General features: G+C 39.9%; 1 protein-coding gene and 1 long non-coding RNA gene across 4 annotated transcripts in view; one reads left to right on the top strand and one right to left on the bottom strand.

Annotated features, from left to right (window-relative positions):
- card14 (caspase recruitment domain family, member 14) overlaps positions 1 to 7739 on the top strand; it is a 51683-nt gene extending 43944 nt beyond the window's left edge. For 2 of the 3 annotated variants that reach the window (XM_084128058.1, XM_084128057.1), the window contains exons 20-21: positions 5932 to 6047; positions 6200 to 7739. In XM_084128058.1, coding sequence (XP_083984184.1) covers positions 5932 to 6047; positions 6200 to 6407 — 324 coding nt within the window. In that variant the 3' untranslated portion in view covers positions 6408 to 7739. The remainder of the gene's footprint in view (positions 1 to 5931; positions 6048 to 6199) is intronic. The other variant, XR_014608178.1, reaches the window with a different exon arrangement.
- Positions 7740 to 19569: 11830 nt separating this feature from the next.
- LOC311092958 lies at positions 19570 to 21030 on the bottom strand. The gene is made up of 3 exons (XR_014608342.1): positions 20982 to 21030; positions 19919 to 19961; positions 19570 to 19628 (listed from the first exon to the last, which is right to left on the bottom strand). It is a non-coding gene; the product is annotated as an uncharacterized lncRNA (long non-coding RNA).
- Positions 21031 to 25081: the final 4051 nt, after the last annotated feature.

The raw sequence follows: 25081 nt of genomic DNA, 5'->3' as shown, positions 1-25081 counted from the left end.
TCTTTGTCTGCTTTAAGTAAAGTAACAAAAGTTAAGTCTTCATTTAAACAGCTATAAGATATCATGAAGGGGTTATAAGACATTTGCTTTGAACATTTTTATAAAATGAAAAATAAAATTCCATATGTAAAATCAACAAAACAATATTGTATTGTTTTAAATGTTAAAGAGTGTCCAGTGAGCTTAAAGGGATAGTTCACCCTCAAAAAACATTATTTATTCATCATTTATTCATCCTCAAGTTGTTCCAAACCTGTATGAGTTTCTTTCTTCTACTAAGAAGATATTTTAAAGAATGTTGGTAACCAGACAGTTGATGGTAGACATTGACTTCCATGTATTTTTTCCTACTATGGCTGTTTAATTACCATTGATAACTCATTTTAATGACCAAAAGTCCACATTTTGCATCCATCCCTAATTCCAGTAAGACCATTTTATATGACAGAGTTTGCGGCTTTGAAAGTGACCTGTATTTAAAAATAGTTCCCTTTCAAAAGCTACAATCGATGCTGCGCTGCTCAGCGCATTGGGAACGTCTTTAATCGTGACCTGCTGTGAATATAGTGTGTAAACACGTCGATGGAATCGACCGGAAGTAATATAGCCTCGGTCGGTGACGTCATCGGCGCGCACCCGCGACACGAGGCTATAAATAGATGAGCCACAGGTGCATCGACAGGTCTTTTGTCTTCAGAGATCTCTCTGTGTTTGGTGTGCAAGCATATATATATATTTTTCTCTCTCTGCTTTCTCTTTGTTAGGAGTTATTTAGCTTTATACCTGACAGTGTGCAGATTTTTCACTCTTTCTCATCTCTTCACGATATATAAAGAGTTTCAAAAAGTAAAAAGAGAAATGAGTCAGCAAGCTAAGCGTTGTGTCCCTCCATGTTCTCGTCCTATGTCAGAACTGGATACACACGCTTACTGCTTTGTGTGTTTGGGGGAGGAGCATGCGGCCGCTGCATTGGAGTCAGGGGAGTGCGAGCATTGTGATTTCTTCACAGTTAAAATGCTTCGCGCTCGTCTTTCAGTCTTCGCTCTCGGCTACTTTCAGTCCGCACCCGCATTATCATCATGGGGCTCCCGAATGGATGTGGCTGACGAGCAAGAGACGGGTCCGTCCCTTTCCCTTGCTGCTTCACCAGATCCACAAGTTCCCTCGCGTGATCCCGAAGCGCACCCCGGTGCTTCTTCGGCTCACGCAGGGGACAATAATGAATCTCTTGGGTCTACGGACTTCGAGCAGCCAACCTCTGAGCGTTCCTCGCGCGACGATAAATCTGTCGAGGAATTACTCGAGGTGGTTACTCGCGCGGTGGCCAGGTTGCAGATTGACTGGCCTCGCGAACAAGAGACCCCCAAACGCAGTAAGCTTGAGGATAGGTTTTTGTCCGGTGGCAGGGGGGAGGGACCTCAACATCAGTCTCTCCCCTTTTTCGAGGACCTCCATGATGAGCTATCTAAGTCATGGAGAAAACCATATACTTCTCGTGTCTTTGTGCCTTCGACGTCGACTTTTTCGACTATCATGGGTGCGAAGGCGCTGGGGTATGCGGAGATGCCCCAGGTTGAAGAGACGCTCGCGAGCTATCTCTTGCCTGGGTCTGCATCTTCGCTTAAAAAACCTACCCTCCCCTCGAAGCCGTGTAGAATAACATCTTCGCTCGTGGGAAAAGCTTACCAAGCTGCAGGTCAGGCTGGTGCTGCGCTGCACACAATAGCTGTGTTACAGGCGTACCAGGCTGACCTCTTGAAGGACCTGAGTGCGGGTACAACGATAGATGAGGAAGCGTTTACTGAACTGCGCAGAGCCACGGACCTGTCTCTCCGTGCCACTAAGCAAACGGCCCGCGCCATCGGCCGTTCTATGTCTGCTTTGGTTAGCACGGAGAGGCACCTGTGGCTCAACCTCACGGGGATAAAGGATAAAGACCGTGTCTTTCTCCTGGACCCCCCGGTTTCTCCCTCGGGCCTGTTTGGCGACACAGTCATCACCAGGTTCAGGGAGGTTAAAAAACATGAGGAGGCGTTTGTTCAGTTCCTTCCTCGCCGCACTCAAGGGGAGGGGCCATTGGCCACCCAACCTCTCCCCGGTCCTTCAAGACCTAGGGAGGTGAAGAAGCAGAGCGTGGCGAGCCGTGCTCCTCCTAGTAAGAACTGGAGACAGGCTCGCCAGGCTCAGCAGCCTCCCAAGCCAGACCTCAGGACTATCATCAACAAAAAGAAGAAGTCCCGATGGTCTGGCGCCCAGTCTGGTGGGGGTAGCCCCCCACGGGACGGGGCGCGTATTACATCTGACCGCCCCTTCCCGGTACCCCCACAAAACCTCTCCATCCCCGCCACCTCTCGTGCTTCGGGGGGCAGCGGTTTCCAGCGAAATGTTACATGTTCCGTTGTTTCCTGCCGTCATTCAGGACACGGAACATCTAACGTCCCCTCAAAAGGAAGTGTTAAAGTTGATACCACTCTCAGAGAGTCTGGCAGCGTGGAAACTTCTGCCAGGCATTTCTGCGTGGGTATTAAGCACAGTACAGATAGGATACAGAATCCAATTTATTCGTCGTCCTCGCGTTTCAACGGCGTGGTCTCCACTTCCGTGAAACCGGAGCTGATGCACGCACTGTCGCAAGAGCTGCAAACTCTTCTGAGCAAAGAGGCCATAGAACATGTTCCTCTTCCAGAGAGGGAGTCAGGTTATTACAGCAGATACTTCCTAGTTCCCAAAAAGGATGGGGGGTTGCGTCCAATCTTCGAGGCTTAAACCGTACAGTCAAAGCACTCAAGTTCAAGATGTTAACCGTCAAGACGGTCGTGACGCAGATTCAACATCACGATTGGTTCGTCACGATCGATCTGAAGGACGTATATTTTCACATAGAAATATTGCCACAACACAGGAAATTCCTGAGGTTCGCTTTCGGGGGCGAAGCGTACCAATTTCGGGTTCTTCCATTCGGCCTAGCCTTGTCACCCTGCACATACACAAAATGCATGGATGCAGCACTGGCTCCATTACGACTCCAGGGCATTCGCATTTTGAATTACATCGACGATTGGTTAATACTAGCACAATCGCAAGAGATGGCGCTCCAACACAGAGACATCGTGTTAGCTCATCTAGTTTCTCTAGGGTTGAGACTCAACACCAAGAAAAGTGTTCTTTCTCCTGCCCAGAGAACGACTTATCTCGGGATCGTTTGGGATTCGATCACGATGCGGGCACAACGGTCTCCCGCTCGAATCGAGACCATTCGGCAGACCATGAGCAAAGTCAGGCTAGGCCAATATCGCACTGTTCGTCAGTATCAAAGGATGTTAGGTTTCATGGCTTCAGCATCCACTCTGGGGCTGTTGCACATGAGACCGTTTCAGTTGTGGCTAAAAGCCAGAGGATTTCATCCAAGAGCCAATCCTCAAAGGCAAATAAAAGTGACGCGCCGCAGGCTTCGTACACTATCTCTGTGGCTCAGACCCCGGTTCCTCGCCTTGGGTCCCACTCTAGGGGCGCCGTGTCGTCGCAGGCTGCTAACGACAGACGCCTCCCTGATGGGCTGGGGAGCGGTCTTAGATGGCCGTCCAGCTCAAGGGGAATGGGAGGGAGGGTCATCAGCTCGATTGGCACATCAATTGCCTCGAGTTGATGGCCGTATTTCTGGCTCTGAAATATTTTCTCCATCAATTGAGGGGCTGTCATGTCCTAGTGCGGGTGGACAACACAGCAGCAGTCTCTTATATAAATCACCAGGGAGGTCTGCGCTCACACAATCTGAACAGAATAGCGAGGCAGATTTTTCTCTGGGCCCAGGAAAAGTTCCTGTCACTCAGGGCAGTATACATTCCAGGGCATCTGAATGTGGGAGCAGATTTACTGTCCGGACAGACACTGGGGAATGGAAACTCCACCCGGAAGTAGTGAAACAGATTTGGACCAAATTTTACAAACGCGGAGGTGGACCTCTTCGCCTCCCAACAGACAGCGCAATGTCCCCTCTACTTCTCTCTGAGTCACCCAGCCCCACTGGGTCTGGATGCGATGGCGCATACATGGCCCAAGATGCGCCTGTATGCGTTTCCTCCAGTTTCTATGCTCCCGGGAGTTCTAGCCAGAGTTCGCCAACAAGGGTCTTGCCTCTTACTGATAGCGCCGCGTTGGCCGAACAGAGTATGGTTCTCGGTTCCCGTGGGCGATTCCAGAGAGGAGGGACCTTCTGTCCCAGGCGGAGGGCACGATATTCCATCCCAGGCCCGACCTGTGGAACCTTCATGTTTGGCCCCTGATGGGTACCAACTGAGGGACACTGGGCTTTCGCCTGCCGTTGTTGAGACCATTCTAAGTGCTAGGGCCCCCTCCACTAGAAAGAGTTATACCAAAAAATGGGTTGTCTTTGAAAGATGGTGTGTCTTAAATAATGCAGATCCGGTCAACTGCCAGATTGCTTCAGTTCTGGAATTCCTGCAGGGAAAATTATCATCGGGCACATGCCCCGCCACTCTCAAGGTTTATGTGGCCGCTCTTTCGGCTTGCCACGCCTTGGTTGACGGGGTATCACTCGGGAGGCATCCTCTGCTCACTCGCTTCATTCGTGGGGCCAGACGACTGAGACCTCCCGTAAGAACCAAGATCCCTTCATGGGACTTAGCTTTAGTCCTCGAGAGTCTGGTTGAGACCCCCTTTGAACCTCTAGAGTCAGCGTCTGACAAACTTCTGACCCTAAAGACCCTTTTGACCCTAAAGACCAAACTTCTGACCCTTTTTCTCATGGCTATAACCTCTCTAAAGAGAATTGGGGACATGCAGGCTCTGTCAATATAGCCATCCTACTTAGACTTTGCCCCAGGAATGGTGAAAGTGATTTTGCATCCTCATCCTGATTACCTGCCTAAGGTACCATTTTCGGCTGTACATCCGGTCATTCTAGAGGCTTTTTGCCCTCCAATTTTCACAACGCCGGAGCAGGAGAGATCTCACAGACTGTGTCCAGTACGTGCTCTTCAAGCCTACGTCCACCGCACTAGCCAGTGGCGTAAGTCAGAGCAATTATTCGTTTGTTATGGGGGCAGCAATAGAGGTGCTGCCGCCACCAAACAGACCATGTCACATTGGGTCAGGGATGCTATTGCTCTTGCCTATGAGGCGCGCGGACAAGCTTCGCCAACGGGTCTAAGGGCTCACTCCACCAGAGGGGTCGCCTCCTCTGCTGCCTTGGCAAGAGGTGCCCCCTTGCAATTTGTTTGTGATGCGGCAGGCTGGTCCTCTCCGCACACATTCATAAGATTTTATAGCTTGGATGTTCATTCCACTCCGGGCTCTCGTGTCCTTGAGTCAACGTCACAAGCTAATGTCTAGGGCTTTCCTGCGTTCTTGTGAGCACACCTACACAACCATAAGGAGTCCAGACACCTTCAAGCACGGCGGCGTGGGCATTCTCGTTCCCAATGCGCTGAGCAGCGCAGCATCGATTGTAGCTTTTGAAAGGGAACGTTCCGGGTTACTTGACTGTAACCCTGTTCCCTGAAAAAGCGGAACGAGATGCTGCGCTGCATTGCCGTGCTGATGATGTCCCAGGACTGCTCTTCAGACAAAATATCCTGTCGATGCACCTGTGGCTCATCTATTTATAGCCTCGTGTCGCGGGTGCGCGCCGATGACGTCACCGACCGAGGCTATATTACTTCCGGTCGATTCCATCGACGTGTTTACACACTATATTCACAGCAGGTCACGATTAATGACGTTCCCAATGCGCTGAGCAGCGCAGCATCTCGTTCCGCTTTTTCAGGGAACAGGGTTACAGTCAAGTAACCCGGAACGTTATAGTTACTACAGTATATATTAGGTAAAACATATAAGCCATGTATTAGACCGTATGTGTGTCCACAAAAGTATGGTCATATAATGCTATCCTGTTTGATATCCATTGTATAGGGCACTCACTGTGTGTTACCGCTGGGTTTGGACTGTGTGCGTCGTCTCCACCGTGCTGAAATCTTCCCCATCATTGTCTACATCATGTCTACAGAGAGAAGTCTCCGCAAATTGAGGTATTATGATTTTCTCTGTGGCTGTAAGAGCATTATTAAATCAATCTACACGTTCTAGCCTTTGCTATGAAGGTTCTGATTTTTTAGACAAAAAAAAATCTGTTCTGAGCATTACAATTGCTGTATTTATCTATTCTGTTATTGTTTCCTAGACACAAACTACGGCAGAACTCTGTGACTGAGTCTCAGGTGCTGGAGTGTTCCTGCAATGAGGAGCCCCTTCTGGATAAACTACCCTGCCTTTATCGAAGCATTCCACCAGAGAGCTGGAATGACAGTGCCAGCCTAGTGGAGACTGTGAAAACTGTGGTGAGGGAGGAGCAGAATAATATTGTGTGGGTTGAGGCAGATCCCTGGTGAGGGACTAACGGGAATGAGGGCATACATTCAAAATTCCCTCACTACAGGCAGCTAACTATTAGTATTAAGGTCAGTTTATAATTCTGCTTCAAACCTATGCTGTAGACCCTGTGTAGCAAAGGTGGTTACGGTGTAGTTTGGTTACTTTACAGAAATGCTGTGATTGGTAAGTTTTATAACCACAGAACTTCCCCCAGGATGATGAAAAAAAGTGCATCCATGGATAATGAATAATAGAGCCTGATTGCTTGATGGCTTTAATGAAAGCAGTGAGGCTGATTAAAACACAGCATGTTAGACAGAGATGATGATAAACCATAAATTAACATAGTGATCCAAAAATATCAGTAATATATTTGTTTATCCCTATAACAACAATATAAGTCATAACATAATGAATAGAGAATTCAACTAAACATTGATTTTTTAAAAAAAAAATTATTTTAATTTTTTATTTTTTTTACAATCACTGACACATTTCTCATTACCTAGGTCACTTTTTCAAAACTCTTGACACATTTTCCTTCTTACCCCCGGCTTGGCACAGCAGTAAATTTCACAGTCAAAATGCACTAAAACCACCAAACGTCGCAAATCTAGTCATTCTTCCATAACACTAGCAAAGGTTGTCACCCAACAAACATGCTTTGTCACAAAATTACCACAAAACTAACTATTTTACAATGTTTTCTTTTGTAAAAATGTATTCACAAAACAAGAATGACAAATATCTACTGCTTAGAATGTATTGCATAATATGTTGTATGGTCCATGTGTAGGGGTTCAGCTACATCTAATTATTTTGATAGCATTTAATTTTTTAGGTTTGAAATATATTACAATATGGTATTACTGTGCAAATGTTGCAAACTGTTGTCTTGTTCAATTTTGTTCTATGTTAAGTTTAACAGTTTTGAAAAAAAAAAAAAAAGTATGTAAAATGTACACATTAGCCTGTAGGTACATAGTGGTCTGGTGGTGGTTGTGTTTGAGTGAGAAAAAGAATTTATGCAATTTGAAAGTTGATAATGATAAATGATCCACATTTTAGCCCACATGGACTGCTGTTGTGCTCAATGTGTGAAGAGTTTTAAAAAAAGTGACCTAAGTATTGAGAAATGGATCGTGATTGTAAACAAAAGTGTAATAACCACCGCTTAGAGGCTACACCGCAGGTCCAATGCGGAAGTATAATGGGCCCTTTCTGTGCATTAAGAGCAAAAAATGGAGATCTGCTACAGAGCTATAACACGTGAAATGTTGCCTTATTGTTTCAGACTTTATAAACCATGCGTTTAGTGCAATAATCAAACAACAAGTGGTCAGTAAGATAAAAAAAATAAAAAGAATTCAGTAAGGACACGTCAAATTAATGTTTTCTGTTTTCAGCTTTTCAACAGTTTTTTTCTTCTTCTTTTCTTCAGTTTTTCAACTGTTTTCAACATTAATAGTAAAATGTTCAATCAAATCAACATATCAGAATGATTTCTGAAGGATCATTTGACTAGAGTAATGGCTGCTTAAAATGTAGCTTTGCCATCACAAAAATAAATTACATTTTAAAAAACACTTCTTTTATATTATAATATTGTTTCAACAATAATAATATTATTTTTACAACATTAGATTTTAGAACATTTGTCCATTTTAGGCATTTGTCTTGTGCTGAACCCTGAGGGTTCCATGACTATCATTCAGTACCAGAACTTAAAAGTATTTCTCAGAAACGGGAATATAAGGTGCTTTATTGGGACATGATGGTAGGTGCATGCTATACTTTGTAATTTCTATAACTAGTCTACTCTTTCTCTTTAATACTGTTCTACTGTTTTGAATGTTTTGTGCATTAATAATAATAATAATAATAATAAAGCATTTAAACATATACTGGAACATTTACAGGAAGCTGTAAATCATATCCACTGAGGGATATTTAAATAATTTAAATAAGATAACATGTTCAAAACGGCACAATAGATTGCTGTAATAATAACATTTAGCGGGATTTCACAGTAACCATCTGTGTGTAAAAACTTGTGGACTTTTGTTTACAGTGAGCCAGTTACATTAGTTTCTTTCAATAGCATCAACACAAACTTCAGTGTTGATATTACTTAAAAGTGCTGTTTACCTCACTCAGGCTCACAAATAGAGGTCTTTGTTCAACTTACAAAAATACAAATAAGACAGAAATCCAAAGAATGAGGACTTCCCCTCAAGCCTTGTATCTCAACTACCCTGCATGCATTCCTCCAGACCAAACTGTCTTTCATACACTGGGAATGTTTTTAACTTTGTAAAACAAAATGTTTTACTTTTCACAGTTTGAAAACAGCCAGTTTAAAACTGAAATCAAATAACTATTGTATAGTGAATTATAGACAATACACATTACAATGTAAATGTTCTCTTTTATTGTCTATTTCCTTAGAAGCCAAATGACATTTGTCTCACCATTTGTGTACTATTATTGTATACTATATTTGTATTCTATTATAGAGTATGTCTTGATTATGTAATCATTTTTATTTTTCTTCTCCATTGATATGTAGGCCAACTTACCTACACCAAATAAACACTTTTTTTCTTCATTGATAAATGGATTAGCACTTGACGTAAACAAACACCACTTGGAAAACTGTGGGGGGGGGGGGGGGGGGGGGGGGGGGGGGGGCAGCAACATGCCCTTCATTGTTACCATACCACAAATGTGTACTTTCCCATAACGTGAGAGATGTCAGCAAGCATTTTAACAATGTTACAAGAATTACAATAATCATCACAAGAGGACTTATAAAGCCTACAAAAGTGCTTTGTGAAGGTCAGATGTGACAGATGTGATGTGTCTAAATTATAGACAGTGATAGATACAGTGCCCTCCACTAATATTTGCACCCATATGAAAATAAATCTGCATTGTGTATCCTTTTGATCTTTTATAAAAAATAAAAATAAAAATCACAAAATTATAACCTTTCATTGAAGTAAAACAATTGGAAGTGGGGGGAAAACTCACATTATAAAATAAATGTTTTTCTTTCCACAATTATTTGCACCCCAGAAATTCTTATGTGTAAAATCTCTCTCTCTCTCTCTCTCTCTCTCTCTCTCTATATATATATATAGATATAGTATATTCCCATTCATATTTATGTTTTTTTTAGCACACCATGGGTGAGCATGAAATTATCCAGCCATGACTTCCTGGAGCACAAGTATGAGGAAACACAAAGGCCAAATTCCCTTAATCATTCATCACAATGAGTAAAACCAAAGAATAGTTTTGATGTGCAGCAAAAGATCAAGCTTGAAAAATTCCCATTTACACCATCAGGGCAATAATTAAGAAGTTCCAATCAACTAAACAAATCTGCCTGGAAGAGGACATGTGTATATATCGTTTTAATGCATGGTGAGGAGGAGAGTGGCCAAAGACTCTCCAAGGATCATAGCTGGAGAATTGCAGAGATTAGTTGAGTCTTGGGATCAGAAAGCCTAAAAACAATATATCAAACAACCCCTACATCACCACATGTTGCTTGGGAGAGTTTCAAGAAAAATCCTCCTTGCTTGTCCAAAAACAAACTCCATGATATTCAGTTGTCAGACATGACTGGAACTTCAAAAGGGTCCTGGTTCTATGGTCAGATGAAACTAAAAAAATAGCTTTTTGGCAGTAAACTCACCAAAACAAACATCAAAATCAACACAAAAATGTGTCACCGAGCACAGAATGAAGCATTTGCAATGGCCATCCCAGATTCCTGACCTGAACCCTTTAGAAAATGAGTGGGGTGAACTGAAGAGAAGCACCACCAACATGGATCTGGGAATCTGAAGGATCCGGAGAGATTCTGTATGAAGGAATGGTCTCTGATCTCTTGGCAGTTGTTCTCCAAACTCATCAGGCATTATAGAAGAAGACTCAGAGCTGTTATCTTAGAAAAAGGACATTGCAATAATGGTGGCCAACGTGAACTAGAGAAAAATATTTATTTCATAATGAGATTTTCTGCCCACTTTTAATTCTTTTACTTCAAGGAAAGGTTCGAATTTTTGGAATCAAAAGGATAAAGAATGCAGATTTATTTTCACAGCTGCCTTTGCTCATATTTACAAACGGTGCCAATATTAGTGGAGGGCACTATAGATAGATAGATAGATAGATAGATAGATAGATAGATAGATAGATAGATAGATAGATAGATAGATACTTCCAGTCCTTTTCTACCACGAGAGGGAGCCAAAGAGCAGTGGAAAAATAAAAGGGAGTGGTTGATGGGAGAATAATAATATATGGTGTTCTGGAGAAAGGAAAATAGATATGGAGACTCATTTTAATACACAAGAGATGGCTCCTAAATAATTTTGCTGGAGTAGTCTTTCAGCTGTTGGTTTGTACTGTTGCTTTGGATTCTCCCTTTCTGTAAAAAAAATATATACTAAGCCAAATCAATGCATATGCCTTTCTACTATTGACTTTAGTATTGTACAGCAGTTCACCAAATCAATTTCCTGGCTCAGGCTGATTTTTTTTTCTTTCTTTTTTTTTTTCTTTCTCTTGGTTTCACTGAGGTTCTGGAACCCCTCTGGTTGCCAGGAAACGGCCCGAGTGATTTGTTGTGTGTTAGAGTAAATTTGAGATGGTGACAAACCCTCTCAGTACATGCAGCCAAACCACTGCTTTTGGGATTAGAGAGAAGAGCTGAAAGATATGATTTGTGTGGTCGAATTCATGTACTAATGCTCAAACACACATGCATGCAGCATGGCAGTTAAACACTCAGATTTGTTCTCGTCTGGTTTGACTCGTTGCGGTTTGACCTTTTACATTCTGGCAAGGATACTGTTAATGAAGGACATTCTGTTTTTCTCCCAATATTTATTGATTAATTTCAAAATGATTCAGGAGATTTTGAAACAGTTTTTTCAAACACCTCTGAAGCCTCTTTTTTTTTTTTTTTTTGTGCTTCTATTCTGGCAAACACAGTAACAGTAACATTAGCTTTGGACTCTGGTTGACCACCCTACTGAAAAATAAATATACTAAAATGTCTTTTAAATGCATTTAATTTATGCTAAATGTACTACAAATACATTTACATATCTATGTACTTAATACCCTGCAATTGTACTTTTGGTGAACTAAATTGGTATACTTAAAGTCACAATATGTATTTTTTTTTTGCTTTAAAAATAGCAAAAATCACTATATCTATGTTATATATTTTTTTTAGTTGTGTACTTACATTATCCTGACTGTTTCCAACAACTTTCAAACCAGGAGAAATTTGTAATTTAATTCGAAGACACGTCCCGTTTCTTTATTTCCGTTTTGTCGCCGTCAATGGCGTCATATCCGCGTTGTCCCTGGTTTCCGCTCGTACTGCCATAGCAACCAGAGCTATGAACCAGAGCCCTCTGATAGTAACCAAAGCGACTGACGTGGACAACTGTGTAGTTCGCAATGTCTATTTGCACGCTGTTGTTGTTTCGTTCAAACATTATGGACCATGGCAAGCAGACTTTGGATAAAAAAGGAGAACTAAAACAAGAATCAATATCAGCGCGGTGTTTTCGAGATGCCTAGAGCTCCCATAGACAGTATATAAACGAGAGCTCCACGTCCGAGACTTCGACCGCTTCTACATGTACTTTATTAAACAGGTGAGCACATTTACATAAAACTAATCAATGTTATATAGTTCAACAATGATAAAATGTTAGAATATGATCTGTATGTTATTCTAATGTTGATCTAGCTTACTGCTAGTCTCATACAGAGGTACAAAACGGACACATAAATTTCAACACATTCAAATGCAGTTAGTGTGATAGTGTAATGTTAGACCAAGTGAAACAGCGCTGCGTTACCTCACAAGTTCAATTTGTCTAATAAACTGACCTGTGAGTTGTAATTCTGCACTTGCGTGTAGTTCGGTAGAATGAAATGTCCATATTCCTTTTATATCCGCGGGACTCGCGTCGCGTGTGGAGCTGATAGCTGTCTCTTAGCAATCCCGAACTGCTTCATATCACAGTCATGATAAAAACATAGATGTATTCAGTCATCCATAAACATTATTAGATCGGTCGGCTTGACGTTGACGACAAGATCCATAATTCTTAGCAAATGTTGCAACATCAAACTACGCCTTTGTTATTGTAAGAGGTTAGCGACCCCTAGCGCGAAAAAATCCATACTGTACGTTTAAGGTCTGCTAAATTGTAACAACTAATTTTGTACTTAATGCACGTTATTTTTCCAGAAATAGTGCTGAGGTCCAACTATATACTTAAGTATATTTGATTGTGCTAAAATGGAACTATTGCAAGTATACTTAGGCTACTTTAAATATCTTGTATTTAAAGACTGATATTATACAGAGATCATACTATCTTAAATTATTTTTTTAGGCTTAATATTAAGAATTCTGCATTGTGCAATAAAGGTGCTACTCCAAATAAAGTTTAATTATATTATCTGTATCAGTAATCAGTAATTAGTCTCAAGCAAAATGTCAGTAGCCTAAATATGTTAATGGATTTGTAGTATACTTAGTGTGAAATAAATGTATTTTGAAATGTTTTTTTTCACTAGGACATAAACAGTTAGCTTTCTTGTATTGTAACTTGTAAAATCAGCTGGCTTTCATTGACTTTTTAAAGTACAGAAATAAATGTTTTTTTATTTTTTTACATCAGCTATAGAGGTTCTAAATCTTCTGCATGGGAACCTTGACACACTGCTGGGTCATGAGATCAGAAAGCACAGCGGTAGGTCTGATTTTTCAGAAGAGTTGGACAAGGAATCACATCCAGCATATAGAGAAATTATCCTCACGATGCTGAAAATTGAATTTGAAAATGTGTTTAGCTTTAGAAACTGGAGTAGAAAAGGGTGGGGGAGGGAGCTAGACAAATTCAGAGAGAGAGAAAAAAAGCATGACCCTTTCATCACTGGTGCTGTTTCAGGGTTATTTGAGACACTGTTGTGTAGCCATACAGTTACTGGAAAACTGAACAGATACCTGGCGATACTATACACAAGGTTGGAACCCCTCACTGCTCAGGTAGCAGAGAGTGTGTGGTCTGTATTGTAGAGGTTCATCTATGTGTGAGTGTGTGTGTTGGGAGCTTTCATGTATCTAGACAGCCTGCAGTTGTGGAAGCTTCTCCTTAGGTTACCACAGCAGAGCCCCCCTCCTCAGGTTGCCGGGAGACGTGTAGTTCAGATGCAATGTCAGGGGGAATTAAGCTCACACAATCTGATTTTACTGTCTGTCCGGTTTACTTCAGAGCGCTCTAGCACAAAGTCGCTTGTGAGACCCACGTGCATGCAGCTTGTAATAGAATGCCTTTAATTGGCTTTAGTAGATTACAGGTTAGTTAGTGGTTACATTACATCATAATAGTCTTGATACAACTGCAGGACATTATAATGTCCCACCCTTTTTTTCTTTTTTTTTGTTATTTTTCTTTCTTTTCTTTTTTTTGATTGCTGAAATTCAGGTTTTAGGATTCCTGTGCCTTTGCTTTTCAGTTAACTTTTCTATCCATATGTACCCCATTGTAAAGAAACCGTGGGTGGGGATGTTGTATTGATGTGCTTTCACATTCTCAATCTGGTTTGTTTATTGTTAAAGAATGAAATAAATATCGTAATAAAAAAGACTAGTGATAATAGTCAGCTTCAGATTTGGGTGTAAACGACATAACACTTTTTTGGTCTATATCTATATCTTTGGTCTATATATATATATATATTATATATTGTGCCGATATATGTCATCATTCCCAAACGGTGTTACTTTCTCTTCTTTGTGGAACATAGATATTTTTTGGGAACGTTTTTTTTTTTTTTTTCAGTACCAAAACAAAATTATACTTTTTTTTATATACCTTAAATAATTGTTATGTTCTAAAAATTTAAATAAATCATGTGAAAGAATGTCACTCTTTTCTTTGAAGAAAATATTACTTTGTATGAAGTCACTGAAATTGTTCAAACTGTAAAGATGAAAAGTTTGTATTTTCTGTATTGGTGTTTCATGCTAGTGTTTTTACTCTCAGTGTGTTCTGAGTGACAGTGTGTGTTATCTCAGTGAGGGTTGTGCATAGTGTTTGGCTGCACTGAGCCTGTTTTGAGCCATGTGTTAAGAGTTGTGTTGCTTGGAATGAGTTTTGCAGGTGATGTGAACTGTTTAGCTCAGTTGACTGTTGGTAGTGCAGACTGTAGTTAGAGTTTTGCACATGTAGCTCCAGTTGTGCTCACTGTCGTTTAGCAATCGAAAAAAACTGTAAGTGACTTAAAACCATTTTTTTTTTGGGGGGGGGGGGGGGGGGGGGGGGGGGGGGATAGAATATTACATGAAATCACACAGTAATTACACAGTGATACCATGGTCATTGAACCAGGTTTTGGTTCTTTTGGCAGTGTGGGCAGGTGCAAATCCTGCTGGAAAATGAAGGAAGCATGAAGTGCTCTGAAAATGTCCTGGTAGACGGCTGCGTTGACTCTGGATTTAATAAAGCACAGTGGACCAAAGTCCTCTTTTCTGATGAGAGCAAATTTTGCATCTCATTTGGAAACCAAGGTCCCAGAGTCTGGAGGAAGAATGGAGAGGCACACAATCCAAGATGCTTGAAGTCCAGTGTGAAGTTTCCACAGTCTGTGTTGGTTTGGGGAGCCATGTCATCGGCTGGTGTTGGTCCACTGTGCTGTCCACTCAACGCAGCCGTCTACCAGGACATTTTCAGAGCACTTCATGCTTCCTTCAGCAGACAAGCTTTATGGAGATGCTGACTTCATTTTCCAGCAGGATTTGCACCTGCCCACACTGCCAAAAGACGCAAAACCTGGTTCAATGACCATGGTATCACTGTGTAATTACTGTGTGATTTCATGTAATATTCAAATTTTTTGAAATCCTGTTTTATGAGCTGGAAGCCCAAATTATGTACAAATAAACAACTAAATACTTGAAATCTTTTAAGTTGTGGGCCCTGAATCTATAATCTATGGAAGTTTAACGTTTTGAATGGAATTATGGAAATAAATAAACTTTTCCATGATATTCTAATTGTTTGGAAAGGGTCTGTATATATATATATATATATATATATATATATATATATATATATATATCTTGGCTGTGTTTTACTTGCAAGGTTTGTTTAAAAAAAAATACCACAGTGTTAAACTATATATATATCAAAGTGAAATGCACATGAAATGTGTAATCTGTGCAGTTCATTGACAGTAAATGAACATAATGGAAACAACTATTGAATGAACAAAACATTGTTTTAGACCATGTATAGAAACAATAATGCTTATAAATATCTGAAACAGGATCTTTCTTTAAAATACTTTAAATTAAAATGAAAGGAGTTGACTTTTTTATTCTGTGGGGTGTGCATCACAGGTATGAATACCCAAGGACACTGTTAAAAAAAAAACGGTGAAATTTACGGTAAAAAACCGGCAGCTGTGGTTGCCAGTATTTTACCGTAAAAAATAAGGTAGCAACCTTTTATGTTTTATGGGATTTAAATTTACAGGCAAAAAAACACAATGTAAAAAAAACCCTGTGAAATTTACGGTAAAAAACGTCAGCTTGGTTGCCAGTATTTTACCGTAAAAAATATGGTAGCAACCTTACTTTAAAAAAAAAAAAAAAAAAAAAAAAAAACCTTCAGCAGGATTTAAATGTGTGGTAAAAAAAACATCAGCTGTGGTTCCCAGAACCTTTTAGTTTTCACGGGACAACCGTTATATTACATAAACCGATAAATGTTATCATTAAATTTCACTAAAGTATTAAAGTCTGCTTTATATCTTTGTAATATACTGATAACCATCATAATAACACAAGTGGTAAAAAAGAAATGCACACGATGATTTAAGTATACCATTAGTTTTCCACAAACTGAGGTACATGTTAATATTTAGAAGGTGCACAGTGTCATACACACAAACACAAAACACCATCATGGTGACACACACATGACTCCAAATAATGCCATAAACATTCATTAAACAATATATGATGTAATATAAACCACAAATGTATAAAACTGATAACAAAAACCAAGAAGAAACATAATTATTTAAATGAAATAGCATCAAATGTGAAGTGTCACACAGGGAATTCTGGGAATGTCCATTTAGAGAAACAACAGGAACAGAAAAAAGAGACGAGCAGAAACACAAGAACTACAACTGACTTCAGCCACAGCCTTAGATGAAATCAACTGAAGATAAAAAACATTAAATCTGTGAAGATCTCAGCAGAGGAGGATTAAACAACTCCACAAACAGCATTACCAGCTTCACTCATTACTAACCAGACTGACTTTATTTCTGTCAGACGTCTACAGTTCTGTTTGAGAATTAACAGAGGTTTAGATGTTGATGATTTATTGTTTCATTTGAAGTCACCATGATGGAGATCAGTGACTGCTTTAGTTGGGCTCTTGACCCTTGACTTTCTGACATTAGTTTTTCTCTGCCTGCTATAACTCTGTGTTTATAAGACATGCTGATTATAGCTAAGAAATCAGAGAGAAAATGAATCATGTGATGTTGGTTGTGTATCAGTGATGGCAATCACCATGTTTGATTCACTGAGCTCTTATAGAGTCTTATCTTTGATTATATGTGTTATTAATTTTACATTATTGATTGTAGTAGCCCTATGATTCTACAGCATGTGATCCATCATTGCTGTGATAATCAGAAGAATTTTTGAAACATTGTGTACAATAAAGGTTTGAACTGCTGTATCTTTCAGACACACACAGACATCAAGAGTCAGCGTATGAATCTCAACAACGGTGATGATAAAAGTGCAGTGCACTTGATGGAGCCTCCAATCAAAACTCATCAGTATCTCCCAGCATGCATTGCAACAGGAATACATTATGTTGAATTGCCTTAGTATTTTCTTTTATTATTATATCTGCTTTTATTTTTTATGTTGTTTTTGTTGCAGCTTTTTAGTAGCTTGTTTTGTGATGTTCAGAGTTTTATCTGATTATTGTGTTGATTGTCACCGTTGTTGAGATTCATACGCTGAATCTTGATGTCTGTGTTGGTTTAAATCAAGCAGTAGTTCAAAACCTTTTTTCTACACCATGTATTTTTAAAGTTCTTCAGATTATCTGTTGCTCGCTGCTGGCTTACAGAGATATTATTCTCAATAATATGAAATATTTATTTTTAATATTATAATTAATATTATCACTTTGCTCATAAAGTGAGAGATAAGACTCTTTATGAGATCAGTGAATCAGGCCACAATATGACGATTATGTCATCATTAACCTGCCATCATCACCTGGTCACATTTTCTCTCTGATTTTCATGCCATAACGTTTGTGTTATTGTTTGTGTAACTGTTACCACACAGTTAAGGCAGTCAGAGTACATCTAAAGTTAAAAAGTCAAGGGTCAAGAGCCCAACTAAAGCAAACACTCATCTCCATAATGGTAACTTCAAACTTTATTATTTTCAATAAAACATCAACGTCTGAACCTCTGGTAATTCTCAATAATTAGATTACAGGAAACCACAGCTGGCAGGTTTTTATTTTTTATATAAAAGTTCAGTTCAATGTTCAATGCCATAAAACCTAAAATATTACTACCGTATTTTTTACGGTAAAGCACTTGCAAGCTGCTAGTTTTTTACCGTAAACTTTAGTTCAGTGCCGTAAAAACCAAAAAAATTTTTACGGTATTTTTTACGGTAAAGTACTGGCAACCACAGCTGCCAGTTTTTTTCCGTAATATTTAGATCACTGCCGTAAAACCTAAAATATTACTACCATATTTTTTACGGTAAATCGCTTGCAACCAGCTGCCAGTTTTTTACCGTAAACTTTAGTTCAATGCCGTAAAACATAAATATTTATACCGTATTTTTTACAGTAAAGTACTGGCAACCAGCTGCCAGTTTTTCACCGTAATTTTTAGTTCGATGATGTAAAACTTTGTAAAATTAGTAAACATTTGCTACCGTATTTTTTACGGTAAGGTATGGTAAATGCAACGGTAAGTTTTTTTTTTTACAGTGTACTTCCAAAATCCGTACATTTAACAGTATATTAATGTAAAATTACATGAAATGTCCCGTGAGAGCTATTACAGTTTTTCACTGTATATATTAAGGGTACATACCGTTAAGGAATTAAAACATTTTTTCCGTTGCTTTTTTACAGTTTTTTACTGTTAAAATTACGAACATTTTTTACAGTGGATTTACATAAAATTTGTGTTTTATTTTGTACTATCACTGAAAAAAAGCAAATCATTTACAGTTTCTGCTTTGATTCTAAGCAATGGAGGTTTTTGGCAGCCTTCTTGCATGCTGAGGCTGTGTATATTTGTCACGCCTGAGCAGATGTGCAACTAGAAACGTGTTACTTTGCGCTCAGCGTGTGTGACAGCCAAAGTGTGTTACCTGGCTTATACCACACTAGTGCCCTCAGGTGGCAGATCAAACTAGCAGGGGGCTCTTAGTCTCAAACACACTCCCTACATCCACAGGTTGCCAGATCTCACCCTCACTTTCCTTTACAGAACTGAATGCCAAAGTTCAGCTGTAATTTCCCTGTCTGCTGTGGTTGCTTTCTTTATTATCCCTGGTTGTACGTGTTCTTTTTAAACTATTTCAGAGGAGGCTTAATGCAATGACATTTGCAATTTCCCTTTTTTCCCCTCTTATACCTCAAGGCCTCAGTCAAACCACTGGTGTAGCCAGATTCCACTCACACCTTCTCTAACTGTGCAGGTGGTCATATCTTTCCAAACCCCTTGCTGGGCGATGCGTTGGCTGTGGTCTTGAATCCAGCTGGACTGGCTTATTATCTCCAGATGACACCAGCGGGAAGAGCAGATGCCTCGTGGCCATGCTTGGCTCATCTGTGAGCTAGAACATTCATCACTCTCCCAAATTTCAGTCCTGATACTGAACTAACCACATACAGGCCTGTATGCAGACTATAAACCTGTTCATGGACCCCTTTATAACAAAAAATGCTGAACAATGATGCAAGTCAGCTCAGAGATTAAAAATAATAATGATATTAATGCATGATAATCAGTGAATGAGAATGAAATAAGGATTTAGAGCCATAAACACTCCACTATCACTTTGTCTTTATAAAGCTACTCATTTATTTGTGTGTGTGTGTGGCATATAGGCAGCCGGTCCGCTAGAATATAGAATGAAAACAAATCAAAGCAATGTTGTCAGATTTTGATTAAACCAGCTTAAGAATGCCTGTGTCAGTAAGTATCAGTTAATGTATATGTTTTTATAAATGTATATATATATATATATATATATATATATATTTTTTTTTTATTATTATTTTTTTTTTTATACGTTAGCATTGTGTGTCTGTCTGTATGCATGAATCTTTCTGCAGACTGATGCATATGGTAGTGTGTATGTGAACATACATGTGTAAGCTATCTTTGTCTCTCTGTTATTATTATATACCTTCTGCTGTGTCTCTGTATGAACTTCCTTCCTGTCTGCATGCCTGCAACAAGAAAAGAAGCTGAAGTCAGGAAATGATATTTTTAATCTGCCCCCCGCAAAGAGCTTTTCTTATTAAAGCTGCAGTTGGAAAGGACAGATCATAACCGACTCAGGATTCTATTAAAGCTTCATGTGATTCTTCCTCATACTGTCTACTCTCTCTTCTCCCACTCTCTTTCTTTCTTTCTTTCTTTCTTTCTTTCTTTCTTTCTTTCTTTCTTTCTTTCTTTCTTTCTTTCTTTCTTTCTTTCTCTCTCACACCTGTTATGTTATGTCTCTCTTGCACACTAGATTCACACTCTTTATTCACCAGCCTTTTTCTCAATAAATTATAAACATAATGAATGAACAAAAGGGCATATACATGTCTAAAGGGATCTTCTAATTGGATTTTAAGAAATTTGATTCAGGACTGCATGATTATATAAACCTCTCTAAGCTTTCAAAACAGGCTATGTGACCCGGAGGATAAAACAAACACGCCATTCACTGATGCCAGCGTTGCATTTGAATTATTGAGTTGTGAATGAATGCTTAAGAGAAAGGACTTTCTGTTATTATGCATGGAATTATTCTCAGTTTTATAATCACGGTTTAGATCACATCATGATGTGAAACTGATCAGTGAATGACAAATGAGAGTCAATGTCTTCATTTGTGCCTCCCCTCAAGCTGACTGCTAGGGTGAGCATGCAAATAGCTACTGACCTTTTTAAAATGCAAGTTTTTCTCACTCCCTACTGCTCTAAAAGCCCATGTCGTTCTGATTACCTAATGTGTACCTAAAGTGTTTTATTGATTGAAGTTGCTCTTTCCATTATTACCTTATAAGTCTAGCACATTCGTCTCGTGTTCTTGCATTAGTCTCACTGTGACTGGTTTGTTTGTTAACAAAGCCTTGCAGCTGTGTTAACCAGATCCATATGTGGAGTGCTCATCTTGGTGTTAGAACCATACTTGTGACTGGCGATCTTTAATGCTTTGTTTGGCATTAGAAAGCCAGCAAAGGTGCTGAACTCACTTCGATTCCTGCACCAATAAATCCAGCAGGAATGGGAGAGGGGGAGGGGTTTATAGGCCTATCCCAGAGAAAGATGGAGAGAAGGAGGGAGTTCTGAGGATGGAAAGAGAGATATAAAAGAAAGATGGCAGGAAGGAAGGAAGGAAGGAGAGAGAGAGTACATGCGAGTGAATGACTGCAAAAAGGCAGATCAGATAAGCTGACTTTTATAGTCTCATGGTTTGTCTTTCGAACATAGCCTGCATTAAATTTTGTTCACTGGATTTTAAAGCATTAATATGTGAATATTTATAACTGTCAGATGTAGAATCTAGTAATTATAGTTGCACCGACATTGTACTAAAAGCAAATCGTTCTATTCCGCACATACTCTTGAGTTTACTTTACAGTAATACAAATACAGTAAAATTCACTTAACACATTGGATAATTAATTAATTTATTTATTTATTTATTTTCAGTCTTATCTTTACCATAGTTTCTCTGGTGTGAGCTCTATATTTTTAAACTATAACACAGCTTGAACTGTAAATTATTTCAAGAAGAAGCATTAGGTACTACAGGTACCACCAATTAACAGAATTAATGGAACAGCCTTTCATCTGGACTTTCAGAATACTTGAATGCAATAACAATAAAATCTTCCAGCAGGATGAAAACTCTTGCTTTATAGTACTTTGAACTGCATTTTTCCTTGAGGCACATAATACAGTTTTCCCTCATCCCTCCGGCTCCCCCTTGGTCAGTCGTTACATCACCTCTGCCACTGACTTGCAGATTTTCCGCTACGCTACGTTCCTCCACTCCTACGGCTGCACCTTAAGTCTGGCTCCACCTCAGACGATCGTCACCGTGGCATCGCCCAGGCCTCCTGTGTCAGCGATGTCGCTCGTCTCTATCGGCTCTCTGTTTGCACCCTGGGATCCATCGGGTCTGCCTCCGTCGGTCATCCCCCAGTTGACGTTAGCCTCCACGCCACCTTGTCTCCCTCGACTCCACCGTGGGCTGTCGTCTCTGGGCTTTGGATCTGTGCCCTTGGACATCCTTCATCTTGCCGCCAGGTTTTCGTCGTCCGTATTGCACCATGCCCTCATCATCTTCTGTCTTCCCTGTGTCATCACCTCAGCCACCTCCAAAGCCCCCTCCATCCCTTCTTCACGTCTGCTACAGTAGGCCTTGCGTCATCTGGGAAGGGACGTTCTGTCACAGTTATCTGGACTCACTCATCTTTAGTTTCACTTTCATGGACTTTCAGTTTGTTGTCATCAGTCACGTTTCTTTGTCTTTGTTTAAAGATAAAACAGATAAAGTGCAGTCTTGTGAATTTTCAATCATTGTCATCAAAATCGTTGGTATAGTTTACATCTGAAAATACTGACAGAGTATACTGTTATTAACAACACAACTAGGCATTTTGACTATCTTGTTTGTGAACTAGGACTAGGAAGCTAGGACTTGTGATTCTGATAGCACTGATCTGTTCATTGATATAAATGTAACCAAAGCGACTGAGAAAAACCTTAACATGCCATTTTGTGAGCTTTACAAAAAGCTTGTTGTAAGCATTTCAACATGAAACCATTAAAAGCAGCTGTGAAGCATGGTAACTAGATAGATAGATAGATAGAGCTTTGTGTTTCCCTGATCTGAACAATAAAATTAACATTTACCCTTTGTCAGCCATGATTCCCCACCGATGTTTAAAGACACCCCCTGCCTCTGTAGATATCCAACAAGGAACCTCAACTATGAAAGCACCCAGAGAGGGAGGCGATCATCTGAGAGGAGCATTAAGAGTCTCTTGTGGGGGAGAAATTTTCTGCAAATCGCTTCTAAAATGAAACATTAAATCCCCTTTCACCCTGGATGTGCTATATCCTAAAATTACCTCCATTACACTGCCAGCCCCTGCCTGACCATTATGTACTTGGAGAGGATACCTGGCAGACTAATGATTGAATTGTGTGTGTGTGTGTGTGTGTGTGTGTGTGTGTGTACATGTTTTTCTATCCCGGTGGGGACTTAAACCTGAATGCACACAGACTCATGGGGACTCATGTCACTGTGGGGACCTAAATTAACCTAAATTTATCATGCATTTCAGATATGCTAATATTTAATGCCATACAGTGTATGTAATAATCATAATCCATGCATCCAACCTTCACACAAAACACAGTTCTTTGTGTATATGTATTTCAATTGTCAGTGTGTGTGTAATGTTAATGTGTGCTGTCTGGGCACATGCTGGCATAAGTGTGTGCTGAGGGTGGGCAGCTCCTGCTGAGAGATTGCACTGACTGCTGAGTTATTGCTCTTTAATTATCAATTACTGCTGCAATGGTGGGCCAAGAGAAGAAGAGGTGCTAATGAAAACAGAGGAAGCATTAAAATACACGCAGTCTAGTGTGGTGGTGGTGGTGGTGGTGGTGGTGGTGGTGGGGGTGGGGGGTGGGGGGGGGGGGGGTAGTTGGTGGTTTGTTATAATGTGTTCATGAAATAAAACTATGGCCACACCAAAACTTCCAGAAAGACAAATACAGTGGATTAAGCAAATAAAGCAGTCAAACGCTAACACATTTTAAGAATCAGAGGTTAATAAGAATGACGAAAAGGGGAGGATCTCAAGCGAAATCCGAAAGCTAGAGGTCACAAGAGACGCGTTTAAAACACATTAATAGATAGATAGATAGATAGATAGATAGATAGATAGATCATATCAAGGATCAGCCAAATTTCCACGTGCATCATCAAAAGAGGTTGTTAAGAAAAGTGCTGAGTTGAATTTATGTGGCATCTAGTGGTTTAAAAGAGAATAAAGTCAAATGCGCCTTTCACCCTGGTGTGCCTTTAGCCCCATTTTTCTCATAGTCTGTGAAATGGGAGGGTCTAATGGGGTAGGCCGTTCAAGTCATGTTTGAAAGATCGTATTTACGATTTTAATGTACATAAATGCCACCACAAAGTAGTAAATACGAGTGGGAAGCTCTGACTTTATTTAAGCACAAAGTTTACGATTTAGGGGTGTGTCAGTGAAAACGTGACAGAATACCAGAACACTTATTTAGCAGTGATCTTTATCAGGCTTTTTTTTTTTTTTTTTTTTTTTTTTACAAAATACTTGTAATAGAACATCGAACATAGAACAAGTTTACGGTGGCTTCATAATGTAAAACATTAAAAAACATTTTTAAAAAAATATTGAAAAAAAGCAAAACACACTTGAAGCACGTTGTTTTTGATTTTCTAGAAGAAGAGTTTAAAACCTTGCTGTATTTTTGTGTAGTTAGTTAATGAAGGTCCACCTCCATTTTACAGAGAGACTAATATTTGCGTAGACGCCATTCTTCTTATGATGTAACGAGTACATTAGGATTTATGGGGAGTGTTCCCGGTGCCAGCTGGCCTAATCTATGAAGCCTAAAAGTAGGGATGTCCAGATCCGATCACGTGATCGGAAATCGGGCCCGATCACGTGGTTTCAGACTCGATCAGAATCGGACGTTACCTCCCGATCAGGACTCGGATATATATGTATATATATTCTCATTATTTTTTAACACATCTATAGTTATGCGGTGGCACAGAGTTAGACCCTTTTGACTCCACACAGAAACAGCAACGCGTGCGGCATCACATCACTTTGTTGCAAAGACGTATGATGTGTAAAACCAAGTGAAAAACAAGTGAAAGCGCGGGCGCACCGCTGTCTCCTTCTTTCCACAAGCGCTTGCTCTCCCGTGGCGTCTGTCATTGCTATGCAACCATGAACTGCGCTCTCCATGATGACAAGGAAGTATCAGCAAAAGATTAATAGATTTCTAGCCCTTGCATTAGCTTTACTACTAGATATATTTATGGAGATGAAAAATAATAAGGCGCCCTGTACAGCTATGATCAGCTGTTCGGCCGAGCATTCAATGTTGTTACGCTGTAAGCTGATCAGTTGGTTCGTTGCTGCCGCGCTCTATCACTCGCACACCATAAAGACTAGAGCAACATGTTTTTTAATGTTTCAGTTTCTTGATTAAAATGGCATAATTTGGAAGCGGATAATTTCTTTACAAACAGCTCATTATGACTCAAAATGATAGAATGCTG

The sequence above is a fragment of the Abramis brama genome (assembly GCF_963993115.1).
Source record: "Abramis brama genome assembly, chromosome: 11".
In the NCBI taxonomy this organism is placed as follows: domain Eukaryota; kingdom Metazoa; phylum Chordata; class Actinopteri; order Cypriniformes; family Leuciscidae; genus Abramis; species Abramis brama.
This window is presented reverse-complemented; position numbering and strand designations above follow the sequence as displayed.